The following is a 22,633-nucleotide window of genomic DNA, read 5'->3' as shown; positions in this document are numbered from 1 at the left end:
AAAAAAAAAAAAAAAAATAGCTCAGGAACGGCGCCCAGGCCCAGAGTTCAAGCCCCAGGACTGGCAAAGTGAATAAATAAGACTGTAAAACATCAGAGGGCGCCGTGACTGGTTTGGATGCGTGGGGTGGAGGAGGAGTGGTAGGAAGGCATGTACGCCCATCGGGGCCAGCTGGAGCCGGCCTCATTGTCTCTTCCTCGGCGCACCGGCTCCCTGGGTGACCTCTGCTCCCTGGGGTCACCTGCCGGTGCCTCTTTGTGTGAGAGTGATGTTTTAATCTGCCGGGAATGGGATGGCGCCCAGCTGCCCTCCCCCAGCTGCTGGGGGGGAGGGGACACTGCCTTCATCCCCGCGGTGTGCGGACGTCTCCGAGGCCCAAAGCTAACATCTCACAACTGAGAACGTCTTTATCAGTCTACCCTTGGCGATGCCGGCTCCTCTCGGATGGTCTTGAACCGAGAGCCGTCGGCAGCAGGGCTACAAAGCCCGCGCCCTCAGAGATGAGTTCTCCCCTGGGGTTTCCTGGGCCAAGGTTTTCCCCGACTGTACCTCATTCCCCCTTCCTCCTCCTGGGGTCCTCCCTTGCTGGCCCTGCTGGGAGGACTTCATGCATCAGCCGCTCAGCCTCGGGGTCCTTGGGCTCCCCGTCTGCTTCCGGGACACCCCCAGTGGGGTCAGACCATACTCCCGAATTAACACCCTGCTCCTGCCCCGTCCAGAGCCACTGGGGGACGGAGTCCAGGAGCCGTCCCACAGGTGACCGGTGGGGGGGTGGCCAGCACCGCCTCTGACCGGGAAGATCGCGTGTCACGCTGGTGTGTTGGATTCTCTGCCTCGCGTGAGCGAGCTCCGGGCCCGGGCCGACATGAACGGGCGTTTTCAGCCAGGGGAACGCAGGCGTCCGCCCAGAGCCTCTCCCCTGAAGTCAGATCAACCCCCACATGTCCTGCGTGGCGTCCCCCGGTCTCCCCAGACCTGATGAGGCCCGTGGGGTCCACGCCATCACTGCAGAGAGACGGGGAGTCTGAGGCTGTGAGGGATTCCCACGGCTCCTGAATCGCTCTACCCCCTTCACAGATGAGACTTCCACACACACAAGTTTCTGGAAGCTTCCAAATCCCACCTGTGATCAGCCAGGCCACCAGTAGCTCACACTTGCAATCCTAGCTACCCGAGATCTGAGGATCACAGGTCAGGGCCAGCCAGGGCAGGAAAGTCCGTGAGACTCTTATCTCCAAGTAAGCGCCTAAAACATCAAAAGTGGTTCATGTGGTAGAGGGCCAGCCTTGAGCCAAAAGGCTCAGGGAGAGCTCCTGGGCCCTGAGTTCAAGCCCCAGGACTGGCACACGCACACACACACACATACACACACCCATGCTGCCACTTTGTACAGACAGGATTTCCTGTCCGTGTGCTGTAACCAGGCCTCTGAGGAAGCCCAGGACACACTGCAGAGTCTCTCCGGGAGAGTCTCTCCGGGAGCCGCACAACCTCTCCGTCCATTTATCATCTGCTGGCAGGCAGATGAAGCAATCATAAATTTGCAAAGAAAGTTAATCTGTGTCCAAAGCATTTTAGTAAATTAAAAAGGTTGGGGGACGGGCGGGCGGGAAGGGGTACACATCCGTTCCTGCCAGCTCCCGTTTGACTTACTGTCTCCTTAATAAGTCCGCTTTGCTCCTGTGTTTGGGGACGGAATAATCGGGCGGTTAATCATTTTCCGGAAGCTGAGAGATGCACTTTCGCTAATGCACTTCTCTTTTCGCTTTACGGCCCTAATTATTTAGAAAGTTCTCCTAACCCGGAGCCCCGTTCCCCAGCCAAGACGCCGCTCCAGCCGCCAGCTCATCCCTCCCGGCCCCGGAACCCGACGCGCCCTGCACCCCCAAAACTACCCCAACCCCTTGCTTCTCTTTCCAGTCACAACTGCTTTCTCCGGGTGTCTTTGGGGTGTTTCTGGGGATCTGGGGCTCCTTTCCAGCCCCTCACCGTGCTCATAAAGCTGACGGTTCTGAGTCTCCCTCCCGCTTCTTCTCATCCACCACCATTTGATTCCAGAGCTTATCTGCCTGAGCAGCCAAAGATAACAGCACAGCCCGGCCCGGCTAGGGCTGCGGGACAGGGGCTGGGGGCCGGCCCTTTCTCCGGAGGCCAGTGGAACGCGGCCCTGTGGCCCCGAGACATGGCCTGACCCTGATGTCACTGTGGGCTCTGTTCACAGCTCAACTCCAGGTGGGATCTGGGCTCATGAATCAGGCCACTCACTCACTCAGGCTTCAGACAGGGGGACCTAGATTCGGGTGGGGTACACCCGGTTATTCAGACCCAGAAACCCCAGGACTCACGGCATCTGCCCCAAGCTAACACGGTGGTAGGGTGGGGGGGGGCAATCGGTGCTGAGGCCGGGCTTGAACTCAGGGCCTGGGTGCTGCCCCCGAGCTGCTTTTGCTCAAGGCTAGGCTCTGCCACTGGGGCCACAGCGCCACTTCTGGGGTGTTTTGTGATTGATTGGAGACAAGAGCCTCTCAGACTCTCCTTCCCGGGCTGGCTTTGACCTGCGATCCTCAGATCTCAGCCGGGATGGCAGGTGTTTTACACACACACACACACACGCACACACACACACACACACACACACACACACACACACACACACACACATTCATTTTATCTCCAGTGCCGGTGTGCTGGCAGGGGCTTGGTTCTTCTATCTTGGTGCCGGTGTTTTCTGTGTGTTTTTAGGAAGCCCGCCGCAGGCGTGTGGAGGTGTGTATTGATGTGTAACGGATGTGTGTGTGGTGTTCACGCCACGCTCTCCTCACGCGTGTTCCCCTTGTGCTGCTGGGTGACCTCTCTCCCAGCCGCAGCTGTGCAGACCCCGCTCAAGGCTGCTCCCGGGGTCTCCAGGGTACACGGGGGTTTCTGGGGGGGGGGGCCGGGGGCCTCAGCCCACTGAGGACAGTGAGTTCCGGCTGGCTGTGTGTGTGCTGTCCCAGAAAGCAGGCCACGAAGCCGCCTGGCCTTGGGGAGAGCGAGGGAGGATGGGGGGGTTTGGCTTGGGCCGGCTGTGGCCCCCTCGGTCCCTTCCCTCCCTCAGAGCAATGCTGGGGTGCCTGCGGGGCGGGGGGCCCGGGGTCTTTCCCCGGAGGTGGCAGGACCCCGAGAAGCGAGTGCAGCCTGTGTGACAATAACCCAGAGCTTGACCGGAGGCCGGGGGGGGGAGCGAGGGGCCCCCGCGTGCAGGCTCCCGGGGCTCCCGGCGGGCGGCCGCTCCCGCCTGGTGACCCGTCCAGCCCAGGGGTCAGAGGAGCCGTGCGAGGGCTCCTCACAGCGCGTGCACACACACACGCACGCACACACACACACACACACACACACGCACGCACACACACACACACACACACACACACACAGGGGTTTTGTTATCTTAATGAGATGCGAGAGCACGGCGGGTCTAACAGCCTCTCCTCTCCTCTTGTTCCCTCCAGAGACCTGAGTGAGAACCAGATCCAGGGCATTCCCCGGAAGGCGTTCAGGGGCATGGCGGACGTGAAGAACCTGTGAGTGCCGGGCTGCCCCGACCGGGGCCGTGGGGCAGGGTGGGAGGGACGTGGGGGGGGCGGGGGGGCTGCCCGGAGCCCCGCTTCTCCAGGCGGTCAGTCCTAGGCCAAGGCCTGACACAGAGGCCGTGGGGTGGGGGGCTGGAGGGGTCGGGCGCCGGAAAGAAAGCGAGGGCCTGATGGGTCGCAACACCTGAATGAGGTAGAGCCTGGGCGAAGATGGTGGAGGTGATGATGATGGTGGTGATGGTGGTGACGAAGACGTCACTATCATAAACATGTCCAGGCCCCCCCACTCCCGGAGAACCCTGGGGCCTGTGCTCCAGAAATGCAGCCGCCCCCCGACTTCCACGACCGAAGACGGGTTGGTTCTTCACTTTTTATGAGACACTGACAGAAGCAGGAGACAGAGACAGCCCTGAAAGGAAGCGGGGAAAGCAATGACAGGGACACAGAATGGACACAAGCACAAAGCCAGTGTGGGTCGTTTTGAGAGGCCGCGTCCGGTGCCCCGAGGTCTCTGCCGCCCCTCAGGGGCCCGCAGGACGGGCACTCCAGGAGGGACAGGCAGAGGCCCCGGTGGCCGGCCCCATTGGGAATTCACGGTCTGAAAACAAAGCCGGGCAGGAGGCCTTTGGTTCTCTGTGAGTCCACCCGGCGGCCTGGCCCGGGGTCAGCCCTCCGCGTCCCAAGGTGAAGGAAGGCTGTGTCCGACCCCAGGAGCAGGCAGTGGGGAGAGGGGGATCAGGGAGGGCCAGGCCCGCCCATCTGTCCAGAGCAGCTCCCTAATCTTGGTCACTGCAGCTCTAGAGGTGTCCACACTCCTGGTCAGCACACGTGTGCGTGCACACACACACACACATGCACACGGCCCTATACAATCCAAGGTGCTTTCTGGCTCTGCTCATGTTTCCTGTGCATATGTTCATTCCGAGTATCTTCCTGCCCCAGGACCTTTGCACAGCCTGCTCTGCCTGCAGGGCTGTCCTCCTCTCTCAGATCCCCTTCCCATCTCGGCTCAGAGCTGCCTTCTCTGCCCCTCGGAGGCGGTGCCTGGGTTGGGCAGCCATGGTGCTCCGAATTCTGTCTGTCCGTGCCCCGGCCAGAGGCGGTGTAGTGACTCAGGCTAGACTCTCAGCAGACAGGGGCTGTCAGAGAGACCCTCACGGGTCTGGGTTTGGGCCTGGAGAGCCTCAGACAGCTGGAGAGTGGGAGAGGGTGGGGAAGAGACAGGTGGAGCGCATCACCCTGGCTCAAACCCCTGGCGCTGGCGTGGCAGGTTCTCGCTGGGACCCGGGAGTCGGGCCTCAGTTTTGCTTTGTTGCTGTATTCAGTTCTGTTTCTGCTGGGGCTGTTAGAGTCAGAATGCTCCGTGTGGCCGCTGGGTGACTTAGGGCGGGTTTCTTAACCTCTCTGAGCCTTCCTCCCCAATGAGATGAAACACCAGGAAGGAATCTGGGGCGTGGGCACCTCTTGTGTCAGCATGATGCTCTATGGTTTTTGGGGAGCCCCCCCTCGAGCTGCCTTCACAGACAGCTGATTTCCCCCAGGTAGAGAGGGGGACGTGGAGGCTGGCGGACAGGCGGGAGCTAGGCCAGACCCCGGGCTGGGTGAGCGGGGGGGTGGGGCGGCCTGCACCCCTCACGGAGCCGCACACACGGCGTCCACCTCCGGGCAGCGGGGCTGGGCCGGGACCTCCGAGGGTGGCCCCGGCGTGGCTCGGGGCTCCGCCAGCCGCGTGCGCTGCGGGGCCGCTTTGGGGGCACACGGGGGACACAGAAAACACGGGGGACCCGCGCGGGACACAGCCGCCCTGGGTGCGTCCTGATGACTGCTGACCCACTGTGTGTACACGCGCGTGTGTGTGTGTGTGTGCACGCGTGCCGGGCTTGAACTCAGGGCACACGCACGTCGAATGTGCACGCACTGACACGCAGGGGAACCCCCTTCCTTCCCTCTGGGGGGGCCTGTGTTTAATGACGGGGACGCGGGACGCTGCCGGGCTGGGCCAGGCGTGTCCTCTGCCCGGTCAGCCCTCAGGCCCTGGGGCGGCCGCGGCTCGGGCGGGAGCCAGCGATGCCGCCATGGGCCGCGGTGGACGGATGGACGGAAGGACGGGGGGGAGCCTTCCCGGGGGAAGGGGCGGCGACGAGGACCCCGCTCCCGCCTGGCTGTCGTCCCCCGCAGGGCCTCCCCGTGTCCCCACCGCCCTGGGCTGCTCTGCCCAAGCCCCCCCTCAGCCGGCCCTCCGTCTCCATCTCTGTCTGTCTCTCTGTCTGTCCCTGTCTCTCTCTCTCTCTGTCTCTCTGTCTCTGTCCCCGTCTCCATCTCTGTCTCTCTGTCTCTCTCTCTGTCTCTGTCTTGGTCTCTGTCTGTCTGTCTCTGTCTCTGTCTCTGTCTCTCTGTCTCTGTCTCCATCTCCATCTCTGTCTCCTTCTCTGTTTCCATCTCTATCTCTGTCTCTCTCTGTCTCGGTCTCTGTCTGTCTGTCCCTGTCTCTGTCTCTGTCTCTATCTCTCTGTCCCTGTCTCTCTCTCTCTGTCTCTCTGTCTCTGTCCCCGTCTCCATCTCTGTCTCTCTGTCTCTCTCTCTGTCTCTCTGTCTCTGTCTCCGTCTCTGTCTCTCTCTGTCTTGGTCTCTGTCTGTCTGTCCCTGTCTCTGTCTCTCTGTCCCTGTCTCTGTCTCCGTCTCTGTCTCTCTCTGTCTCGGTCCCCGCCTCCATCTCTGTCTCTCTCTCTGTCTCTCTGTCTCTGTCCCCGTCTCCATCTCTGTCTCTCTCTGTCTCTCTGTCTCTGTCTCCGTCTCTGTCTCTCTCTGTCTCTCTCTCTGTCTCTCTGTCTCTCTCTCTGTCTCCATCTCTGTCTCTCTGTCTCTCTCTCTGTCTCTCTGTCTCTGTCTCCATCTCTGTCTCTCTCTGTCTCGGTCTCTGTCTGTCTGTCCCTGTCTCTGTCTCTGTCTCTCTCTCTGTCCCTGTCTCTGTCTCTGTCCCTGTCTCTGTCTCCGTCTCTGTCTCTCTCTGTCTCGGTCCCCGCCTCCATCTCTGTCTCTCTCTCTGTCTCTCTGTCTCTGTCCCTGTCTCTGTCTCTCTCTGTCTCGGTCCCCGTCCCCATCTCTCTCCTCTCCTGGAGCGTGTCCTTTTGCTTCTAAGACCTTCTGGCTGTGCCCACGTCCACTGGAAGGATCTGTCCCTTTCCATTCCTTCATTAGATCACTGCACTCGGACTCGCTCACTCTCTCCTGTGTGTCTCTTTCTCTCTTTGTTTTTCTTTTAGTGGTAGTACTAGACTTCCAACTCACGTGCTCTAGCCACACGCCTGTCCTTTCTCTGTGTGTGTGTGTGTGTGTGTGTGTCCCAGGGCTTGAACTCAGGGCCTGTCCCTGAGCTCTTTGGCTCAAGACTAGCGCTCTACCACTTGAGCCGCGACGGCTCCACTTCCAGCTTTGTCGTGGTCCCTTGGAGACAGGAGTTTGACAGAGGTTCCTGCCCGGGGCTGGCTTTGAACCGCGATCCTCAGCTCTCAGCCTCCTGAGCAGCGGGGATGACAGGCGTGAGCCGCGGCGCCCGGCCTCCCCGCCCATCTGGCTGTGGTTAGGTTTCAGGGCCCGCCCCTCCTCGGCGGCCAGCAGGGCCGGAACTGCCCTGCCCCTCCACAGTGCTCCGCGCTGCAGGTACGGCTGAGTACCGCCGCGTGTACAACCCGGCCAGGGGCACCGCTGCTGAGGACACGTAAAAGAGAACCCACACCCACGTTCACGGGCCCCCCGCTCTGTGGGATCCCCGAGAGGCGCCCGCCCGGGCCCTGACCGACCGGGGACCTAGGCACCGTGGCCAGCTCCGGGGGTCGCTGGGACAAGCCACGGCCCCGCGGGGACCCCAAGAGCTGCCGCATGGCGGTGGCGGGCAGCGAGGCTGGGAAAGAACCGGAGGACGGGAGGCAGCGACCGGCCCCCACCGCCATCTTCCCCGCCCACCCTGCCCCAAGCTCCAGAGAGCCCAGGCCGCCCGCACACACGCCTCTCTGCCTCTCTGTCTCTCCTGTCTCTGTGTCTCTGTCTCTCTCTGTCTCTCTGTTGCTCTGTCTCTGTCTCTCTGTTGCTCTGTCTCTGTCTCTCTGTCTCTGTCTCTCTCTGTCTCTTACTCTCTGCCTCTCTGTCTTCGTCTCTCTTTGTCTCTTGCTCTATCTGTTGTTCTCTGTCTCTATGTCTCTCCCTCTCTGTTGATCTCTGTCTCTCTGCCTCTTGCTTTCTGTCTGTGTCTCTGTCTCTGTGTCTCTGTCTCTTGCTCTCTGTCTCTCTAGCTTTCTCTGTCTCTGTCTCTCTCTCCCCCTCTGTCCCTGCCATCTCCGGTGCCCGTCAGCTCTCAGCCGGGCAGACGCGGGGACAGCGCTCCGGCTCTTCCTTGAAGGGTCCTTGCGCCCCTCCCGGCGCTCTGTCCAGCTCTAACTTGATTAACATGGAAAAGCGCGGGGCTTGGGAAGCAAACGTGCAGTGGAAATCTCTACGGAGGGCTTGGGCCTCCCGAAGCCCGGGCTTATGGATTCCCGGGGTTAATTTATGCCATCTTCGTCCCGTACATTAATTTGGAATATATTTGTTGAGAATTTCCTGTAGCTTGCATTTATGGTTGTCAAAGGGGCTTTTATCTCGGGGTAAAAAAATGGTGCTGGTTTTAATTACAGTTCTAAATGGCTTCCTGGCCACCTTGAACTCTGGGGCTACATTATCTCTGTGACAGCCAGCCGCTCCCGCCGTATCGATTTTGTCATTTGCTCCATTAGGGTGGATGCAAACCTTTTGTACAGAGCCCGTTCCGGCCTGTTCTCTGGGGGAGGGGTAAGAGGGTCCCCAGAGTAAGCAGATGCCCCCCCGCCCCGTTCCTCTCTCCCTTTCCCTTGGCCCTTTGGGTGTCCAGCTTCTGCCTGCCATCCCCTGGCGCCCGGGAAGCTTCGTCTCCCGTCATCGACTTGGAGACACTGGGCCTCCCCGAAGAGACTCCGTCCCAGAAACAGTCTGTCTCTGTGTCTGTCTGTCTGTCTGTCTGTCTCGCTTTCTTCCTTCCCACTCCCTCTGCCAAAATTCACGGGACACAGACTCAACTGTTTTTTTCTTCTCCGTGTGTGTGCGTGTGTGCGTGTGTGTGGTGTGCATGTGTGTGCATGCATGTGAGCATCCCCGCACTGTAGCTCAAACTCAGGGCCTCCAGCTCTTGCTTGGCTTTTTGGTTCAAGGCTGGCGCTATGCTGCATGAGCCACAGCCCTACTTCAGGCCTTTTGGCGGCTAATTAGAGATAAAGAGCCTCACAGACTTTCCTGTCCAGGCCGGCTTTGAACTGGCGTGTTGGGTAACTAGGATCGCAGGTGTGTGAGCCATCTTGGGTTGTTTTTTTTTAATCAGAAAGGAAAAGGCACGCCTCAGATTGATTACATGCTGAAAATACAGGAGCACCAGGCTCTGAACTCACCCCTTCAAACCAGCGGGAACTGCAGCTGCCAGCCACCACCCACTGTCCCCCTGGAGGTCCCCCATCCAGACACCGCCTGTCCTAGACCCTCACCGCGGGGCTGCTCGGGGGTGTACAGTGCTCCGAGCGCCGCCCCTGATGCAGCATGTTCTGAAAGAAGTTCCTGTCTGATTTTTCACGCCTGCATACTATCCCATGGCCTGTCCACACCGCAGTCTCCTGTCCATCACCAGTGGACGCTTGGGCTATTTCTTTCTGCCTCCCGGTGGCCACCGTGAGCGGGGCCGCTTGTGCGTGAACGCCCGGTCGGCTTCCTTTGGCTGAGCAGGAGCCGCTGGGCCCCTGGGGCAGCGCAGAGCCGTTACCAGCGCGGTTACCAGCCATGGGGCTTCATCCACGGCTCCGTCCAGGGCTCTGGTGTTCTGTCTTTCAGGGATGGAGTCCCAGGTGACCTGGGAGGGGGGGGATGCTGTGCCCACTCCCACTTTGTAAAAGTCATTAAGTCATTGCAAAACAAGAGAGGGGGGGAGGAGAGAGAGAGAGGGGGAGAGAGAGAGAGAGCACCACTCCTAGGTTAGCAGCAGAGTCCCTAGGAGCCTGGGTGCAAAATCATGTTCCAAACCCAGTCCCCGTGCCTCAGTTTCTCCTTCCTCAAAAGCAGAGCAATGGAGGGCGGGAGACACTGGGCCCGGAAGGTGGCGCCGTGGCCGTGGCGGTGCCGTGGCCGCTGCCCCCCCTTCCCCCCGCCCCCCCCCCGTGCCGGAAGCTGGTGCAGAGGAGAGCCGGGCGGCCAGTGGCTGCAGCCTTGGGGTGTTCTAGGTTGCTGGGCTATGTCCTGGCTTCGTTGAATCGGCCACGGACGGACAAACAGAAAAGGAACTTCAGGGTGACGCTACTCCCCGGCTGCCACGGGGCCGCCACTTTTCTGGCGCAGAAAACACGTGCCGGTTTTCCTCTGATGCAAGTTTGCTGGCCCCAGTGTCTAGTATTTCATCCTCCTCCTCCTCCTCCTCTTCCTCCTCCTCCTCCCTCTCTTCATCCTCCTCCTCCTCCTCCTCCTCCTCTTCCTCCTCCTCCTCTTCCCCCTCTCTTCTTCCTCCTCCTCCTCCTCTTCCTCCTCCTCCTCCTCCCTCTCTTCTTCCTCCTCCTCCTCCTCTTCCTCCTCCTCCTCCTCTTCCTCCTCCTCCTTCTGTTCTTCCTCCTCCTCTTTCTCCTCCTCCTCCTCCTCTTCCTCCTCCTTCTCCTCCTCTTCCTCCTCCTCTTCCTTCTCTTCTTCCTTTTCCTCCTCCTCCTCCTTCCCTTCTTCCTTCTCCTCCTCCTTCCCTTCTTCCTCCTCCTCCTCCTCTTCCTCCTCCTCCTCTTCCTCCTCCTCCTCTTCCTCCTCCTCCTCACAAAGGAGGGTGGGCATCCGAGCTGAGAGCTGCCCCCTCCCCAGGGAAGATATTCGATGTGTATCTCAACCATAGCCGCTTCGATCTAGAACAGAAAAAGAAGCAGCCGGGGGTGATCTTAAATCTCCAAGCATCTCAGGAAAATCCAACAGGAGTTTCTCTTCAGAACCTTGTTAAGAACTTGGCCTCTGGGCCGCATCACTTCCAGATTTTTCCTCTAGTCCATGGGGTAGATCTTGACGCAAATGCAATGAAGCAGTGCGTGCATTTCATTCATGTGATTCTCCAAACTGCCTTTGTGGGGGGGGGGGGCTGGATGAGTTTCTCCACTTTGGGGACACACAAACCAGACCTGGACCTGGGGGAGATCACAGCAGCCTTCGTGTGCCCCTTCCCCTCCCCTCCCCTTCCCCTCCCCTCCCCTCCCCTCCCCTCCCCTCCCCTCCCCTCCCCTCCCCTGCTCCTCCCCTTCCCCTCCCCTCCCCTCCCCTCCCCTCCCCTTCCCCTCCCCTCCCCTCCCCTCCCCTGCTCCTCCCCTTCCCCTCCCTTCCCCTTCCCCTCCCCTCCCCTCCCCTCCCCTGCTCCTCCCCTTCCCCTCCCCTCCCCTCCCCTGCTCCTCCCCTCCCCTTCCCCTCCCCTCCCCTTCCCCTCCCCTCCCCTCCCCTCCCCTGCTCCTCCCCTTCCCCTCCCCTCCCCTTCCCCTCCCCTCCCCTGCTCCTCCCCTTCCCCTCCCTTCCCCTTCCCCTCCCCTCCCCTCCCCCTGCTCCTCCCCTTCCCCTCCCCTCCCCTCCCCTGCTCCTCCCCTTCCCCTCCCCTCCCCTCCCCTGCTCCTCCCCTCCCCTTCCCCTCCCCTCCCCTCCCCCTCTCTGCCCCTTCCCCTCCCCTCCTCTCCCCGGCTCCTCCCCTTCCCCTCCCCTCCCCTCCCCTCCCCTGCTCCTCCCCTTCCCCTCCCTTCCCCTTCCCCTCCCCTCCCCTCCCCTCCCCTCCCCTTCCCCTCCCCTCCCCTCCCCTCCCCCTCTCTGCCCCCTCCCCTCCTCTCCCCCGCTCCTCCCCTTCCCCTCCCTTCCCCTTCCCCTCCCCTCCCCTCCCCTCCCCCTCTCCGCCCCTTCCCCTCTCCCCCCTCCATACCAGCCAGCTTCTTGGTGTTTATTCTGTTAAACTGTCGTTAGCTGCTCGGTGGAGTTTTGCCGTGGCAATCCTCCCCAGTGAATACCGTATTGTAGATCATGTGTTTCTGGATACGTACACCCTGCGTATGTTTTCACGTACGTGTGTATCATTTAGGTCTGACTTCCAAGTAGGAGAGAAAGAATACACGTGCCGGCTGCCTCTCTAGCCCGACTGCAAATGACATATTCTTCCTGACAGATGGGTAAAATTCCATTGTATAGATGCCCCACGGAGGGTGGATGGACCAGGAAAATGTGAGACAGATAGGAAAGAGAATGAGAGAGACAGAGAGAAGGCAGAGATGGGAGGGGGGAGGGAGGGAGGGAGAGAGAGAGAGAGAATTATTCCTTCAATGGGATGATCCCTGGGCCCGAGGCGGAGGCCGGGCCTGCCTGGGTGTGGAGCCCCCTCTGCTCTGGCCGGTGGTGACCCCAGGCTCTGGTCCCAGCTCAGCACCATCTCCCCAGCACAGAAGGCCCAGGCTGTGGCCTCTGCTTGCTCCTCAGAGTCACACAGCTAGAACCGGTCGCCTGTGTCCACGGGGAAGTCTCCCCAGTGTCCCGGAGGGGGCAGGTAGAAGGCCTCTGGCTGCAGTCTGCGCGGTTGGATTTGGGTTTAGAAAAAGGGGTAAAGAACAGAGAGGGTGGGGATCACTCTTCCTGCCGGTCAACAAAAGCCGGTTCATCCCCTTTGCCAGGGATGACTGGGCGGGCGGAGGAGGGGTGGGGAAAGCCAGGGCAAGGGGGGGCACTTCTTACAAAGAAACCCCGGTTCCCAGGGGGTCTCAGGAGAGTACAGGGCTTCAATCCCCGGTCATGGTCACGCTCACCGTCCCCCCCCCCCCCAGCCTCCAGGTGGCTGCTTGCAAGGGGAGGAGGTCGGGGAGTCTCTGGGAGCCAGCATCTCCACACACCAAGTTTGGAGATCAAAACTGACGCCTGGGGTTGCGGTGTGGCCAGCGAAGCCATGCTCGTATCCGAGAGCTGCTGGGAGTCAGACAAGGCTTCCCACTGCCCGTCTGTCCGGACAGACCGTCCGTCCGTCCGTCTGTCCATCCATCCGTCCGCGCAGAGCCTTGGATTTGCTCTGTGACGGTCTGCGGGTCTGGGCTGCTGTTGTTCTGTTCTTTATCTAGAAATGCCAGGGAGTTGCAACGAATTGCAAGCTCCCCCACCCCCACAAAGGGGAGCAGAGCATCTTTCCAGACCCCAGCTTGCCCAGTGGGGGTTCCCCGCTCCCCTGTCTTCAGCACAGATCCATTCCGCCAAGGGCCCATGGTAGAGCACAGCGTAGAGACACAGGCACGCCGTGGGGTGGCTACGGCTTCCGAGGGGGGGAAGACCGGGGTGTGCGGACTCTGCTTCACACTCAAAGGTCAGGTGTGTGTCCCCCCTCCATCACCGGACTCCGGTGTGTCCCCAGCGCGTGCTGTCTACCCCCGCTGGGACGCTGAATGCACTGAGCGCAGATGCTATAACACACGGGCCGGGAGCACACCCTTGTTAGATAGACGCCGTGGAAGCGTCCGCCAGGTTCAAGGCTAAGCACTGTGATTCAGAGCTTCACGCCACGGAGGGCCGTGTCCCTTACGAAGTGGAGTTTGCTTGATGGAAGTCTTTAGGTAACAGTCACCTAACTCTCGCCGCAAATACGCGTGCGGGAAGTATCTGAGGTCTGCACTGAACCTGTGCTGTCAGATACATTTGGAATTACAGGCCCGCCGTAGGGAGAAATTCTACACAGCTCTCTAGGTGCGTGTGTTCAAGTTGTCAATTCTGTAGGCAGAGTCTTTGCCGACCCTTCAATGATTCACGGACTGGTAAACATACCTATAGACGTGTGTTCTCGGGTCTGGTGGAGGAGTGTATTAAATGTGTCAGAGAATAGATGTGCCCCTCCTCTTGCTGGTTGGAGGTGGCGGATTCGTGTAGAATCACATCCTCATGATGGGGGAAAGAGCAACCCCTCATTAGCAGATCGTGGCTCAGATCAAGGCGTCTGTGACCGGCCCTCAGTTATGAGACGTCTGTCATTTCTTTGGAACATACTTTTTTTTCCCTCTTCACTGGCCAGTTAAAATAACGCTGAGCTTTATTTGTATTTTGGATAGACCCCCCCCCCCAACAGCAGACAAACTCGTCGGCAGCGTACTCTTCCGTAATGATGCTTCTAGCATGTTAAACTATCATTAAAAGGGGCACTGTGCTGCCCCTGCTAGATTTTCTTATGTTCTGCTTTACAGACAACTGGGTGACAGGGAAGCAAAAGTCTTCATGTGTTTGTCCTCAGCTTTGTTTGCAGAAGCAGGAAGTGCCCAGGTGTTCTCTTTATAACAACCACCAACTCTCCCCAGCCTAAAAGAAAAAAAAAAGCACCTTAAATGTGTGCATGCCTGTGTATGTGCGCGCACATCTGTGCCCATACACGTGCAAACACGTGTGTGTAAGCGCATACATAAAGCTTATCAGAGGCAAATCCAGACTCCATCCGTCACCACTGCTGGCTTAAAACCACAGGTGAGGTAGGGCTTCCGTCTTCTTGAAGCCCGCCTCACGTTCTTCTCTACCCTGGACTCAAACTTCTGGTCTCAGCCCTGTTGGATTGGTTCCATGCAGCCCCAGAGCAAGAAGCCCTGGCTGGGCCGGGTGGGCGACAGCCCCGCAGCATGCCAGGGGCAGACCTGGTGTGTAGCTAACTGGTTGGAGCATCTGCTGTCCTCCAGGCAAGTGCGCTCGCGCTCGCTCTCTGATTATTGTTGGGAGGTGACTTAAGGATTTAGATGTACTTAAGTCTTTGAGCGGCTGAAGAACTAACTATTCCTATGCCATTACAATTACGAGCTTTGGAATTGTAATCGAGCAGGCTGAGCGGCGATAATGGGAGAGTGTTATGTTTAGAAGCGGGGATTCTGGCGGACGCGTGACACACACACACACACACACACACACACACACACACACACACACACACACACACACACACACACACACACACACACACACACACACACACACACACACACACACACACACACACACACACACACACACACACACACACACACACACACACACACACACACACACACACACACACACACCCTCTGCTCGGTGCCTGTGGAGATTATGTTAAGCCCGCGTTCTCGCTGGCTCTCCTTGCTGGCTTGTTTGTATTCTCAGAGGAGGAAAGCACAGGAGTCAGGAGAGCAGGCTGGGGCAGACGCCAGGCATCTGCGCTGGGGTCTCATCGGCGGAGTTCCTCCAAACGGACCGTGTTATCATTTTCAGCTTGTGTTGTTTGCTGACATCCCAGCTTCCCTGGGGAATTAGAGTCACTTTGATATTGGGAAACGTTTGGGGCTTGTCTGGTCATTCAGAGACGGGGGGAATGGGACACCAAACAGGGCTGTGTGTGGATGACACCGAGGACAGCAAAAGTGCCCGCAAAGAGGGGCATCGTGCTTACCCCGGCCTCTGCCCTCGGTCCTCGACACCCCTTGGGGACTCTGCCAACCCCATCTTGTTCTCCGGGTCCCTCTCGGGTGCTCTCGGGTAGAGATCTGAGTCTCAGAAAGCCGGGGTCTCGGGGAGGTGCCGAGCCTGACACGGCGTGAGAGGAAACCAACGCTCATAGCTCCTCAGAACCACAGGAAAGGCCACAGAGCGCCACGGGGGTGCGTAGTTCCCGACCTAGCGCTTCCTGCTCGGTGGTTCAGCCGAGATCTGAGATCCCGTGGCCTCTGTGGGGTGAGCAAGTCTTCGCGTCCTTTCAAAGACACTGTCGGGACCTTTGACCCGAGAACTCAGAATGCAGAGGGTGAGCTCGGGGCATGGCCGCCCCGGGTAAAACACTGCGACGTCCACCGCCCCACAGGCCAGCGTGCGTCTGTCTGTGAGCAAGCCGAATGGAGGCCAGCTCCAGCATGACCAGCGTGGGCCAGGGGGGCGCGCTTCAGTGTGACCGTTGCAGGTCTCGGCACGTCTCATCAGTGTTCACATCAACGGTGGAAATGCACCTGTCGGGCCGCTGCCGTCAGGACTCGGTTTCCCCGTTTCTGAATACACAGCGTGGCGGTGGCTTGTGTGCCCACCGCCCACGTGTGGGCGCCCGCGGGGACCCCAGGCTCCCTCTCTGACATGCCCTCTTGGCCTGGGAAGCAAGGCTGTGTCAGAGCCCTGTGTGTGTTCCCAGAGAACCTTCTAGATCTTCCATGACTCACATGCCCCTTTTCTTTATTCTCCTTTCACCACTTGGAATTTTTCCCCCACTTCTCCTTTCCTATAACTTTCTCCCACCCCAGAAGATCCCTTTTTTCACACACTACCCCTCCACACACACAAGGAAAAGGTGCATCTTTAGAGTCTCCCCCTGGATTCGGCGTTTCCCAAAATGAAAAGAACCCAGCAGACAGACGGTGACAAGGCGTGAAGAGGGAGACAGAGCTAGGGCGGGCCCGTCCCTCCTCACCCGACGATTTAGAGGCACGGGCCCAACAGGCCACATTTTCTGCCGAATTCAGCATGTTCCCTGAAGAGTTTCTGGGAGCCGAAGCCAACTGGACCACGTTTCTGCTTGGTAGGCCCGGCGGCCTCCGTCCACACCGGGGGGAGGTGGTGATTCATCCACCTTTATTACCCCGAGATAAATCTGGAGGTGGGGCCGCATGGCCCCTCGGAAGCCCAAAGAAGGAGAAACATCATGCAGGAAACGGGCCGGGGAGGGGGTGTGGCGGGCAGGGGCCCCCTTGAGATCCCGTGGGCTCCAACATCAGCCGCCTCGGGGCCATGGGGGGAACTTGGACATCCGGTGTGCCACTTGGTCCCATTGTCAGTCCTCATCATCCCGGCCTGGTGCTGTGAAATGTCCCCCCGGCTCACGGATTCCACCCCCCCCACCGGGCGGAGGGGCATAGCCCGCCGCTGCCCAGCCTCGGGGTGCCCTGCCCAGACACGGCCACGTGGTGCTGCACCCGCACCTTCTTCTCTCAGTGGCGATCACATCCTAGTTGCCAGCTGATAAAAATAAGAGCGCCGTCCGCACCAGGTCATGGACAGTGTTTGTGGTGCACAGCACATCCTCCCATCTGAGAGGTGTCTGTGTGTCTGTGTGTGTCTGTCCTAAGGTGAAGGGAAGGTAGGCACACCCATGGAGCCTTACCGCAGCCTGACTTTCATTCAGCTGAACTTTCCACCCAAAGGCTCCGCAGGAGGTGTAGGCATCGGGTTTTAAGAGTCCTCTCCTGTGGCCCTGCTCTTCTGTTGTTTTTAGTGATTCGATGAGATACAAGTACATAAGAAATACTCACGCGCGTACACCTATGTGAACATAGGACACATTTAAGTGGGGTGCGGTAAGTAGCCCCGACTTCATAATGCACGTCTCTGGATTTAGAGAGGATGCATTTTCTTTTGCCTCAACAAAAAAGAGCCGGCTCCCCGCTGAGAACGCACCGGTCATGGAGGTGTCTGTTCAAAGGCCGTGTTTGCACAGCGGGGGGGGGGCGGTGGAGGGGGGGACTCCAGAGGGACCCTGTCTGTCTGTCTGGTTTGGATGTCTGTGGCAAGGCGCTAAGGCCGTGCACCGCTCCTCCGCTCCTCTTTCTCCCCCATCACGCCGGCCTCCTCGCTGAGTTTCCTCCACGTCCCGGGAGACTGGTCCAACCCCCCCCCCCCCGGGGTCTGTGTTTAGTCAGGAAGTGTTTTGGGGCGGGGGGAAGGGGGAGCATTACAGGGAGCGGAGACGGCAGACCACCGCAGGCATTCGGTGCTCAGAATAATAACAAGACTATAAAATTAGATTCGTGGGGTCTAATTTAGAAGGGGGTCCATCCCCCCTCGCACGCCCCCCGCCGGCCCGCTGCCGGGCAGATCAGGCCTGGAGATTTAGCGCTGTGGCAATTTCCAGGGAAGAGAGCGGAGGGAGAAGGGGGGGGGGGGCGTCCGGGAGGTCGTGCGGGGCAGAGCGCTGACCTCCAATGATTTACAGGCCTTTAGCTTAATGAAATTGTTTCGGTGACATGACAGTAAGAGCGCGTAATGGATTGGATGCCCTAATGTAATGAAATTACTCCCTTCTGCCTAAAAAAAAAAATGCGCAATTAATATTTACTGAGACCTGCCAGCCTTTGGTGAGCTCGCCCGGGCCGGCCGTCATCTCAGACGGAGAGGAGAGAGGGGAGAGACGGGCAGAGGCAGACAGACGGCCGCTCTGCGGGAGCCGAGAGGGGGCGGAGGAGGGACGGCGCTGGCTCGGCTCTCGCGCTGCCGGCCCTCTCCCGGGCCGGCTCTCCCGCGCTCCCTCTGTCTCTGTCCCTCTCTCTCTCTGTCTCTCTCGAGCCGGGGTGGCCCCGGGCTGCCCTGTCCCCCTGCTCAGCCTTCACCATGTCCCTTGCTTTCTAAACAGGCAACTGGACAACAACCAGATCAGCTGCATCGAGGACGGAGCCTTCCGAGCACTGCGTGACCTGGAGATCCTGTGAGTTGAATCTGCGGTCGCAGCCGGGGGGGTGTGTGTGTGTGTGTGCGTGCGTGTGTGCGTGTGCGCACTGTGCAGGGAGCGGAGCGGGGAGACGGCATGCGGGGCCATCACGCGGTCTCCCCGGCTGCAGCTCCTGGAGATCCTTCTGTTCACCTTGGCCAAAGTATCTGCCGGCGGCCAGAGCGTGGGGTGGGGGGAGGCTGCCATCCCCAAGCTGGGGGACCCTGGTAACGGGGATCTGGAGGAGGAGGGGCCCGGAGCTCCCCCCTCCCCACCGCGCCCACCCACCCAGGGAGTGTGCCCCGGGGTGTTTGGCTCGGCGTTGGACTCGAACTTCAGGCAGAAACCAAGTGGAGGGAGGGGAGGGGTGAGAGGGGCGTGCCCGCCCGTCACCCACGCGCGGCGCCTTCCGGAAGCAGAATGTACATAGCGAGGGGTCGGTGTCCAGGGTTCTAGCCAAGGAAATGGAGCCAGCCTGGGGTCACTGGCACAGAAGTTGGGTTGTGTGCGGGAACATTTTGTTTCTCTCGCAGGGCTGTCCCGGCCTGGGGAGGTCTGGGGGGGGAGGCGCCAGGCTCGTGGGGCACTCCCAGGAGATGCCCCCCGCCCCGCTGTCCTCCCCACGCCCCTCACTGGCCGCCCGGCCCTGTCCTGTCCCCTCCCTGGAGTCTCCTTGTTCTGCGTCGCACGGTGACGGGGTTGCTGCTCCACCCTGGTGGTAATGTCCGCCCCTCTCCACATCCCACAGGAGTGGTTACAGTGCTAGCCACTCCGTGACAAGAGATGGGGTTGGTGGCGCATCCCTTTGGGGGGGGGGGACAGGCAGTAAAATGACCGAGTCAGGGTTTCCTGCGTGAGTGCACACATGCGCACGCTACAGTGTCCCCCCCCTCCCCCGTGCACAAGGTCCCCCCCTCCGCCATCCTGTACCCAGCCCGCAAGACCCCAAGCCGTGGCCCGCCCACCCGGAGCCGAACCCCCGATATAAACAGGGCTCTGGTGCCGCCAGCGGCTGGAGAGGGGATGCCAGCCGAGAGCCGCCCATTGGGAAGGGCCAGCCGGTGGCTCGGCTCACAGAGCTCAGCCAGTCGTGCTGAGGACGGACGGTCTTTCTTCACCCACGTGCTGACCCCGGAACTGGCCAGGCTGCCTGTCTGTGGGGAAGCACGTGCCCGTCCAGACTTAGAAAGGCAGGACTGCTCGCGCCGGAGGCCAGGGCCTGTGAAACGCCTTCGTAGCCCCCCTCCCAAGCCCCGCAAGGTGAGGTCACACCAGAACCGGAACCCCCTGGCCGCACCCCGCGAACTCAGGAGAGGTGGTCTCCCCCCCACCCCCCGCCTCCGGGGCTTTACCCACGACCGTGCCTCAATTCAAACCGCTGAATCCTCTCCCTCCCTGGAGAAGAGATGATTCCAGTAGTCTGTGCGAGGCCCTTCCCACACCCCCTCCCCTCCAGCCCTGCCCTCACCCCCTCCCGTCCACCCCACCTACCCAGGACGGAACCCAGAACCATCCACCTCCTCCCCTCTCCGGTATCTGTTAGGGAAGGGGAAAATGATCTCCAGCTACAAGTGAAAAGCTTAGAGAGCCATGACCAAAAACGTAAAGTCATCAAAATGAAAGTTCCCATTTACCACCCCCCCACACACACACCACCCCTCGGCCTAGGGCCAAAGCGTGAGACCCCATCAGAGACAGGACCACACACCCCGCCCCGCGGCGTCTGATGAGCTTATCATCTCGATTTTGCACAAAGGCGGATCGATAGCTCTGTTTTTAAAGATGCTCTTCTTCACCGGGCCTGATGCGGCGTCTAAGTGCTTAAAATTAATCATCATCAGTTATCGCATGGGTTTTTAATTTCCAGCGCAGGCCCTGCGCTTTGGGGGCCATCCATCTTCACGGGGAGCCGCTCGGAAATCGGCCGGGGCTGACATCTCCATGTTCGGAGCGCCCAGCGCCAGCCCCACGGCCGTGTTCCCCAGCAGACCTCCTAGCGCAGTTTGGGAACCGCAGAGACGCTGGCCGGGAGATAAGAAGTGGGAATTGAGTGAGAGTACCAGACCCCAGAGAATACCAGCTCAGTAAATCTTTCACAGACAGACAGACAGACACACACTCACACACAACAGCCTGTCCCCAAGGAGGCTGTTTAAGTCCTTGAGGTGTAACCGTGTGCGGACGGAGGAGACGCAGTGTGAGTCTAGGCGGGCTTGCTCTGTGACGTCATCAGCCCGCTGGGGGGGGGGCGAGGGAAGACGGGCGCGTGGCCGCCTCCCGGGGAGTCGGTGGACGTCAGCTGCGCTGGGACTATTTCAGCCCCTTCTGATCCCTCCTTGCAGCTGGAAATGCCCGCTGCTCGCTCGCTCCGCCGAGGCCCGGGCCGGTGTCCCGGGTTTTGAGGGAGGAGAGCCTGTCGCATCAGGGAGGGTCCCAGGATGGATGATGGGGTGCGCCCGCCGCGCCCTCACCCACGCTCTGCCCAGAGCGCAGTGCTCAGCACGGAGCGTGGCAGACGGGAGAGGAGCGCTCCGACAGCCAGACAACCAAAAACCAGTAAGAGCAGAGCGCGGCGCGCGCGGGAGGCAGACGGGAGGATGGCGGCTGGAAGCCAGGCCGGGGCGAGGTGGGAGGCCCTAATCTCAGAAGGAAGCCGGGGTTGGTGGCGTGCGTCTCTGATTGTGGGAGAACAGAGGTGGGAAGATGGTCTGGGGCCGGCCACAGCGTGAGACCCCCCACATCGGAGACGTAACTAAAGCAGAGAAGGGATGGGTGTGGCCTGAATGGTAGACCAGCCGCCTAGCCGGTGTGGAACCCTGTGTTCAATCTGGTACTGCACGGAGGGGGGAGGAGAGCAGAGCCATCTCCAAGCTCGCACGCCATTCCCGGGGAGGTGGCATCACGGAAGCGATCACCCTGCGCCCCTCTATGGGTGTCACCCCCGCTCCCTCCTTCCACAGAAGTAGCCCGTCCCAGAGAAGCCGAGTGGCTGCCTCACTACTAAGTGGCAATGTGTCCGGCTGTCTCTGGGATCCGTGGTTCAGCAGCCGCCCCCCTCCCGCACCCAGGGGGTCCCCTGGAGCATGGCTGGCGTGTGGTGGCAAGGTGGCGTGAATTGTCCTCCTAGAGCTGGGCTGGGAGAGCAGCGGCGGGGCCAGTCGGCCGCAGGCCTGCAGACTTGCCCTCTCCTTCCCTCTCTCCTTGATGCGAGGGGGCGGGTGGGATGGGGAGGGGCTGGCCACCGACTCCCAGGGCATTCGCTCACTTGATCCTTGTCTCCCTTCACCACATTTCAGGGACTCTTTTCCAGACACCTTTCTGATCGCTGGTCCCGGGACCAGCCCATGCCAAGGGGGAGGGGGGGCGGTTCTGTCTGAAGTCTGGCCTGGGTGATAATGTATCCGATGTCTGGTTTGCTACACTTAACACTATCTGCAAATACCTTTCCATCTCCCTGGAAAGCGTTGGGAATCAGATTCTTAACCACACCTGAATCCCTCCTGGCATCGAAGGTTCTTAGGAACCAGCTTCCGTGAGTCAGCTCTGCCCCTGGTCCCCGCATGGTCACTCCTGTCTCCCTACCTGCTGTGTACGTTTGGTTTCCTACCAGTAAGCCGTGCCAATACCAGCTGTGCCAGGACGCCAGTGGTCAGGTATCTGCCTGGCACAGACCCAAGTGGTGGCTTTCCACCGCCTGCCAGTCAGGCTGGGAGCCAACCCGGCCGGCAGGCAATCGGGCGTCCCAAAGAAATGGCTTAAAGCTGACTGAAAGAAAATTAAGAATATAGACAAAGGGAAGAAAGATGGGAGACCCTAGTTAGCAAAAGACGTGATCAAGATCCTTCCATCCGTAGTGTGGCAGGAAACGAAAAGATTGAGCAATAATTAATGAGCAGATCGGAAGGAGGTGCCTGGCCACCAATGCCAGACCTCAGGACACACCCCGGAGACCCCGCCAGCTGCCAGGGTGACCGCCCGCCCCAGTCCCGGCCCAGCTGGGCCGCACGGAGACCAGCCGCTCTACCCACCACCGGGGTGACGTTCCTAGCGGCCTCAGCTCCCGCTGGCCACGCTGGTTAAGCTGGTGAGGTCACACAGTCTAGTGGCCGGGACACCCCTGGTGTTTCCAGAATGACCTGTGGCCCTGTTCTGTTCTCGATAGGAGGATAGAATGGTGGGGTGAGGGCTGCAGATACCCAGTTTTCAGTTCCGTGAGCCCTGACCTCGGTGGGGCGGGGGCGGGGGCGGGGAGCGGGTGTCTCCATACAAGATGGAGGTACAGGACCCCGCTAAGCCTGAGGTCTTTGGCACCGTGGGTCCTTTCAAAAGCCACCACCCTGTACGTTCTGAGAGATGGCGGCGGGAGGGGGAGGGGGGAGGGCACGCATGTCCACCACACAGCAGGGACGCCCCAGCCCCTCCACTGACTTGAAGCCAGAGGTTGAACACGCCCTGGCAAGCCACGGGTGGGAATTTTCTCCCTGGAGATGGGTTTTTGTTGTTTAAAAATGTGACATTAGCATCTCACATTTAAAACTTGGATGGCTTGCCTGGGAATCCAGGTTTTCGGCTT

At 60.1% G+C, this 22,633-nt stretch overlaps 1 protein-coding gene across 1 annotated transcript in view; it reads left to right on the top strand.

The window, feature by feature from the left end:
* Slit3 (slit guidance ligand 3) overlaps window positions 1-22,633 on the top strand; it is a 245,361-nt gene that overhangs the window by 163,548 nt on the left and 59,180 nt on the right. Inside the window, exons 5-6 of the mRNA XM_069994000.1 lie at window positions 3,489-3,560; window positions 17,986-18,057. Coding sequence (XP_069850101.1) covers window positions 3,489-3,560; window positions 17,986-18,057 — 144 coding nt within the window. The remainder of the gene's footprint in view (window positions 1-3,488; window positions 3,561-17,985; window positions 18,058-22,633) is intronic.

This window comes from Dipodomys merriami, unplaced genomic scaffold (genome assembly GCF_024711535.1).
Source record: "Dipodomys merriami isolate MVZ:Mamm:240054 unplaced genomic scaffold, mDipMer1.0.p SCAF_44, whole genome shotgun sequence".
Classification (NCBI taxonomy): domain Eukaryota; kingdom Metazoa; phylum Chordata; class Mammalia; order Rodentia; family Heteromyidae; genus Dipodomys; species Dipodomys merriami.
This window is presented reverse-complemented; position numbering and strand designations above follow the sequence as displayed.